The sequence below is a fragment of the Nicotiana sylvestris genome, chromosome 5 (assembly GCF_000393655.2).
Source record: "Nicotiana sylvestris chromosome 5, ASM39365v2, whole genome shotgun sequence".
Taxonomy (NCBI): Eukaryota; Viridiplantae; Streptophyta; class Magnoliopsida; order Solanales; family Solanaceae; genus Nicotiana; species Nicotiana sylvestris.
Window position 1 is genome coordinate 142,573,835 of NC_091061.1, and position 7,079 is coordinate 142,580,913.

At 43.3% G+C, this 7,079-nt stretch overlaps 1 protein-coding gene across 1 annotated transcript; it reads right to left on the bottom strand.

Moving 5' to 3' along the window:
- Positions 1 to 1,399: 1,399 nt before the first annotated feature.
- On the bottom strand, positions 1,400 to 3,969 carry LOC138869421 (uncharacterized). The gene is made up of 5 exons (XM_070147038.1): positions 3,838 to 3,969; positions 3,616 to 3,759; positions 3,252 to 3,500; positions 2,999 to 3,144; positions 1,400 to 1,586 (listed from the first exon to the last, which is right to left on the bottom strand). The coding sequence occupies exons 1-5, from the start codon at positions 3,967 to 3,969 to the stop codon at positions 1,400 to 1,402; spliced, it is 858 nt and encodes a 285-aa protein (XP_070003139.1).
- Between the last annotated feature and the right edge of the window lie 3,110 nt (positions 3,970 to 7,079).

Genomic DNA, 7,079 nt, shown 5'->3' on the forward strand with positions numbered 1-7,079 from the left:
AGCATGGCCCGTACTGTTCCCTCCCTTCGGGTTTACTACCGTGTCACTAGGTAGTGCCCCCTTAGGGCGAGTATTTAAAGCTTGAGAAATTTGGCCAAGTTGGACCTCCAATTGGGCATCAGAGTCGGCTTTTTTCTTTTTCATTTGCTCAAACATTGACTCAATCCGTCCCATCTCATTGTTGGACGATCTAGGACCTTGTGATGGATATGGAGGCATATTCTTTGGTTGTTGAAACATCGGAGGCCTTTGAAAGCCCGGCCCCCGATTCCCTTAATTATTATTCCAACCCCCTTGGTTGTTATTGCCTCCCCAGTTGCTATTGTTATTGCCACCCCAGTTGCCTTGGTTACCTTGGTTTCCCCAATTTTGATTGTTGTTCCCCCAGTTGCTTGTTGTTGCCACTGTTCCAATTTCCTTGTTGATTTTGATTTCCCCAATTTCCTTGGGATCTCCACTGTTGTTGTTGATTCAGAGCATTGCCCCGTTGTCCTTTGTAGTTGTTCACATGCTGAACCTCTTCACTTTGATCATCATACACATCATCTTGATTGTACCCACTACTACCTTGCTCAAATTGATCCGGATTTCCTTGACTTTGTTGACCTCTTTGCCTCCTCTTGTTGACCATCATATTTACTCTTTATATGACATTCACTTGTTTCGGCCCTTGAACTTGTTGCAACTGAGCTTTGGCCAACTGGATCGTAGTTGTAGTTAACTCGGCTATTGCTTGGTCGTGGTCATGGAGCTCCTTGTGTAGGTGAATGACATTGGATCACCTTGAGGCACATTAGATCGACTTTTCCATGCCAAGGAAGTATCTTCCATCTCATCAAGTATATCACACGCCTCAACATAAGGTGTGCTTATGAATTTTCCCCCGGCGAGTTGGTTAACTACACACTGGTTGGTAGTGTTGATGCCACAGTAGAATGTTTGTTGGATCATGGCTTCGGTCATGTCATTGTTCGGACACTCTTTAACCATCGTCTGATACCTTTCCCAAATCTCATGAAGCGGTTCATTTGGCTCTTGTTTAAAGGCAAGGATCTCATCTCTCAGCGCCGCTATATGTCCCGGCGAGAAGAACTTTGCTAAGAATTTCTCGGCCGACTCATCCCAAGTAGTGATGGAATAGTTGGGCAACCTTTCAAGCTAATCCAAAGCCTTCCCCCTTAGAGAAAATGGGAATAGCCTAAGTCTCAACACGTCCTCAGAAACGTTAGTTTGCTTGCTCCCCCAGCATGTATCAACAAAACCCTTGAGATGTTTGTAGGCATTTTGGTGTGGAGCTCCGGTGAAGAAACCCCTCTGTTCCAAGAGTGTCAGCATGACATTGGTTATTTGGAAATTGCACGTCCTAATCCAAGACAGGAATATTGCACTTGCGTACCCTTCATTGGGCAACACCCAGTGTGTTGCCCTTGCTGGAGGTGGGGGAGGGTTTGTGAACATTATCATGAGGTAGTCGGCCTCTCCTTTGCGCTTGAGGTTCGGGTTGAATCTCAGCAACATTGTCATCATCTACCTCCTCCCCCAATGGAAAATTTCCAGGAGCATCATTGTTAAGAGCCATTTTGTATCTAAAAGCAATTCGCAAACAAATTAGAAAAACGGAAAGAAAGAAAAACAAAACACACAAATACTTGGAGATATAACTAAAACCGTTTAACTCCCCGGCAACGGCGCCAAAAATTGATCGGGTCCAAGCCTGCACTACTATAGAGTAGCGAGGATGGTCGATGCAGTTTTAACCAACAAAGGTCGGGATCGAATCCACATGGAGTTAATTAGTTTGGAGTTAGGTTTATATCCGAGTAGGGATGCGAGTTTTGCTCTAAATTTCACTTCCACAAATGGTTGGTTTTGTTTACTACTTCTATTTCTAGTCTATAGCATGCAGTAATTGAAACTAAGTACTATGTTTTTGTTGATTGTTTTCAAGGCTTAAAAGGGACTAGGGTAGTGACTTCCGCCTAGGTGGATATCTAACGGGAAGAAAGAATCTAGGGCAATCATGTGATTAATTAGGGTCGTGATATAGCTATCACACTCGGGTACTCACTCTATACCTCTCGGTAGTTTGAGTGATTTTGCCCATTTTAGCTTTCTCAAGTCCAAATGGGTATTCATGCAATTCAAGAGATTTTAACTCAAGTCGCGTATTATTATCTCTATGTTTAACCCTTAAATTGGGGCTATCAATTTCTTGAGTTCCCCTAATTCCTTGTGAGCCTAGTTTTCCTAGACTTAGTCCCTCTTACTCAAGTAGAGACTAAGTCATAAAGGCAATAATCAGTGTTTGCAACCACTAATTCAATAGTTCAAGCAAGAACTAGGCTAAAAATCACTAACCCATACATATTTAAGCCCTAAAATTCAAGACCCATTAAATACCCACACTAGGGTTGGGTCACAATAGCTATAGGTTTAGCTACTCATAATAAAAGCAGAAATCAAAGATAAAGAGAAGCTAAAAGCCATAATACTAAATTAAAAGATGAAAATCTGAAGTTATATGGTAAATCTTATACAAAACTGCCCAAAGAGGTAAAACTAGCCGTCTCACGTGTTCAGCAAAATATAACTTAACCTAAAAATGTAAAAAAGATCTATTTATACTAGGCTAAAATTACCGAACAAAAATGTCCCTGCGGAGAATTCTCCGATGCGTAATTCTGACCGCGTCCGCGCTTGAGCTTCCCCGACCGTGTAATAATGATTGTGGTCCACGTTTCTCCATATTTGAATCTGGAATGGGACCTGTTTCGCGGATAGCATAAAATCCATTGCGTCCGCGTGAGCTTAATTCGCGGCCATGTAATTTGGACGTGGACCGCATTCTTCAGTCCAACTTAACTTTTAGGGCCTCTGAACCTCGAAATATGCTCTCAGCGAAAATACCATCACGGCCGCGCCAGATATTCTGCAGTCGTGCTTTTTCATCGCGGTCAACGGTCAATATTGTGCCCAAAACAGCCTCTCTGAATTTCACTTTCGCAGGCTGGCCGCCTCAGCGGTGGTCCTTACATGGCCACTCTTTTCTACCGTTGTCAGCGCTTCAGTCCCAGCCTTGGATTTGTGCAAGTTTGACTCCTTCATGAGTTGATTATGGCTTCTTTGCGTCATTTTGACCAAACCCTGCAAACAAGCACATTAAGTCAGTTTTTGGGAATACCTTTACGTATTTTCGACCCAAAACCTAAGCAAAAGAGAGAAAATAATAAGCTAAAATCCCTAGTTATCACTTCTGCCATGGATTTGGCCTTCGCAAGCTCAGCGGCTGATTTATCTTTTAGCTCCTCGATTTTGCGGCTCCGGGCCAAGCTTTCCTCCTTTGCATTTTGGAGCTGGCGTTCGATTGAAGTCAGCTGTTCCCGAAGTGCATCTTTCTCGGAGGCGAGACTGTCCATGTGTTTCTTCCACCCTAGGGTCTCGGCTTTTTTCGTGTAGAGCTCCTCTCGAAGCTGCTCCACAAGCTTGCCCTTCTGCTGGAACTGCGAAGTTGAAGTGTTAGTCGCCAAAACAAGCAAGTGCATAACAGACCCTCAAAATCTATATTACCTTTTCAATGAGCTCGGTCTGTTCTTAATGAGACTTCGCCAATTCTACTCGGAGATCGCTGATCTCCCCCTCTTTCTTGACGTAGAGGATCTTAAGGATGTCCCTCTCCTCTACGAGCTTCTTGAGTTCAGCTTTGCATCGGGCAAGCTCGGCCCAAGATTTGGTAAATGCTTGTCGGTGAAGCGACACAGTCTTCTCACAAAGAAAAGAAGTTAGACTTAGAAAGATGAGAATTAAACTCAAAGTATAATTATGAAGACAAAAACTTACTTGTTTGAGAAGCCTTTCGGCCTCATCAAAAATAAACAAGGCATCAAGATCGGGACCATCTTCGATCCTAGCAAGACACTCTCGAAAATTTTCGCTTCCTTCATGGGTCATTCCTGTATCAGGAGTCCCCATGACCTGGGCATCTCGGAATTGCCCTTCGGACAACACCGGGCCCTACAGCGAGTCATCCAAATTGATTACCCCAAGTGATTCACTTGGGATATTATCCTCTCTTTAGGGGGGGCTCGAAATTAGGTTCTTTAGGCTCACCCACCAAATGTTCCTCGGGACGAGGGGCACTTTTCCCACCTGATGGCTCGGGGACTTTTCTCGAGCTCCCCTCCGAAATTTCTTCGGCTCGAGATTGAACCGCATCTGCCACCATTGGTTCAGTAGCCTTCGGAACGTCAGAGCTTCCTCTTTTCCGAGATACCAAAAGGCAGTCGTCATTTTCTCCCTCTTTGTCCTCATCCCGAAGACGTTGGGCTGTTTCTGGAGATAGAGCCACGGTATCGGCCTTAGGCTTTCGAGCCTTGCTTTTTTCGGCTTCGGAGAACTTGTAGGTGACCCCCTTTTCCTTTTCTTTTCCTTCGCAGGCTTTGGGATTTCTTCTTCACCGGGCAGGGGCGGCTATATAGTAACGGTGTCTTTGAGGTCTGCATAAGTATAAAGTGAGTATGTCACCAAGAAACTTAAGTGTGCAAACAAGAAAACTCACCATGGTTTATTGCCTTCCATCGGCCCTTGGCCAAGTCACCCTAATTGCGTTCTGCATATGTAGAAATGGAGGTTAGTTGCCGGACCCAACCTGCAAGGTCCGGGACCGCATCAGGAAACTAAGGAACAGATGCATCATCAGAAAGGGATTAGATCGAGTAAAGGATGAGATCGAGGAAGAAGTAGGGGAAGCAGAATATTAATTCATCATCGATAAGTCTGTACTTACGTTTCATGTTCCATTCATCGGGGAATGGCATCCTCTAAGTAGGAATCAGATCGGAGGTCCTGATTCGAACAAACCGGCTCATCCATCCTCGGTCCTTGTCCTCATCGATGCTGGAGAAAAGAGATTTCGAGGATCGATGTTGCAGCTTTATCAGACTACCCCGAAAAAGGCGAGGGTTGCATAGCCTGATCAAGTGGTCGAGAGTAAAAGGCATCCCCTCAACCAGGACCGAGAAATGTCTGATCGAGTTGACGATGCACCAGAAAGAAGGGTAGATCTGGCCAGGCATCACCTGGTATTGTTGGCAAAAATCAAGAATGACTGGGTCTACGAGGCCCAGTGATGGATCTACGGGACCCAATATGAAAGGGTAAGTGTACACGCTTAAGTATCCTACCTTATGGGTGGTAATATCCTCTTCGGGGGAAGGGATCACAACATCCTTATTCTCCTAATTGCAATCCTTTTTCACCTGCTTGAGTTCATCTTTAGAGATCAAGTAGATGTATCGAGACATTGGCTCACACCGGCCTAGTGTTGACGCAGGTTTATCGATTTTAAAATCTGAAGTTATCTCGCATGGCCCGAGAGTGCACTCCTCGATATGAGGTGGCACCACTGTTATACCTCTGACCGGCCTCGATGATGAAGAAGCTTTCTCTTTCTGGGGAACGGTCTTAGATGTTTTATCCATTGTTGTTGAGAAATTCAAAAGAGAAGAAAGAGTACATGCTGTAGTAAGAGCAAATTAAGAAGAGGGTGAATTCAAAGAAGTTGAAGGAGCCAAAGAGATTCTAAGAATGATTTGAAAAGTAAAGATTGCAAAAATTATGAAACTGGCCTATTTATAGAGGCCGCTTGAGCGTTTTGGCATTTTGAGGAAGTTCAAATAGCCGACCGTCAGTCGCCTCCAATTAATGACCTTGGGAAACTATGCAGACGTGACCTTTCAGTCACTTTAGTCGCTGATGTTAGGAGATTGGCATCATGATCGAGGCATCGAAGGGTCGAGAATCAAATCATTCCTTATCATTTTATTCTAAAAAACACGGGGACTATCTGTATACGATCAAATGCCTCCAATTTTTCAGGCTCGAGAGGTCGCATCGAGGGCAAAAGTTCGATATAGACCAAGCTCGGGCTCGAAGGCTTGAGGGCCTAAGTGTTCGAGGAGCGTCGGAACCAAGTACAACCGACTACAAGACAGTGTCGTTATGAGTTTGTTACAGAAGGACAAGATTCCTGCCACGTCCCCAAGATCGTGGCGTAAATCCCGGAATAGATTTGTACGAATTAGTACTAATCCGTACCAAGAAGTTAGACAGATGTCCCAATAAGATTCTTTACTGTAAATGGAAATGTACCTTATTTTAGGGTTCCCCTCTTATATAAAGGGGACCTCAATCATTTGTAAAGATCCATCCAATCATTGGCAAAGAATAAACTCTCTACGTTTCGCTCATTGTTCATCAGAATTGTCCTTTAGCTTTATTATTCTTGCTTTATTGTTCTTGACCAATCTCGAGGTCACTTGGACTCGAGGTCGAGAATGACTTATCTACTGGTTTGGTCTTACTTATTTCCTTCATCTATACTTCATATTTTTTTATTATTAATTGGTATTGAACTAAATCACGTATCTTTAAAACCACAAATCAAATTTAATTGTTACTCGTATTTTCGAGGTAAACACTTATGTTAATATTAAATGAAGTACTCAATCATTTTAAGGCGGTGAGAGTTGCGATATAGAAGCTTTGATCCAATTCGATCTCGCAGTCAAATAAAGATTAAATAAATCACTGGTGTAGCATGGCAATGTACTATCCAAGAGCACGAATGTGCAATTATTCCACCCAAAACTCACTAACGAGTTTTTCTAATTTATCTTTGTATATGGTTCAAATCGGACCCGCCAAATTTTACTAATTAACCAGGACTAGGAGGATGGATCGAGGATCAGTCTCATGGCTTGACAGACCGAGATACGAGGATAAGGTACCAAGTTCAGGGTTCGAGATGCCTAACGAGATCGAGACCAGTAATAATCGAGATCGAATGGGATAAACATCGAACAAAACTGAAGATAGCATAATAACGAAAAGGCTAGATATCAGTGACATGTCGGGGATAATGGCATAAATCTCGGAACAGATCAAATTAAGGGCGGTTGTTTAGCTAATTATGGGATTTCCTTGTGTAATTAGAATTACACCATAAATAGGATTCCTCTACTATATAAAGAGGGTCTTAACCATTTTTAATTATCTTACATTCACGCATATCAAAGCAATAC

What these genes read in the sequence shown, in the direction of transcription:
- LOC138869421 (XM_070147038.1), bottom strand. Translation starts at nt 3,969, where the DNA reads ATGGGGACTCCTGATACAGGAATGACCCATGAAGGAAGCGAAAATTTT. An exon ending in CCGAAAGGCTTCTCAAACAA is followed by an intron (nt 3,760 to 3,837) that starts GTAAGTTTTTGT and finishes CTTTGTGAGAAG; the next exon opens with ACTGTGTCGCTTCACCGACA. An exon ending in GGGAGATCAGCGATCTCCGA is followed by an intron (nt 3,501 to 3,615) that starts GTAGAATTGGCG and finishes TCAACTTCGCAG; the next exon opens with TTCCAGCAGAAGGGCAAGCT.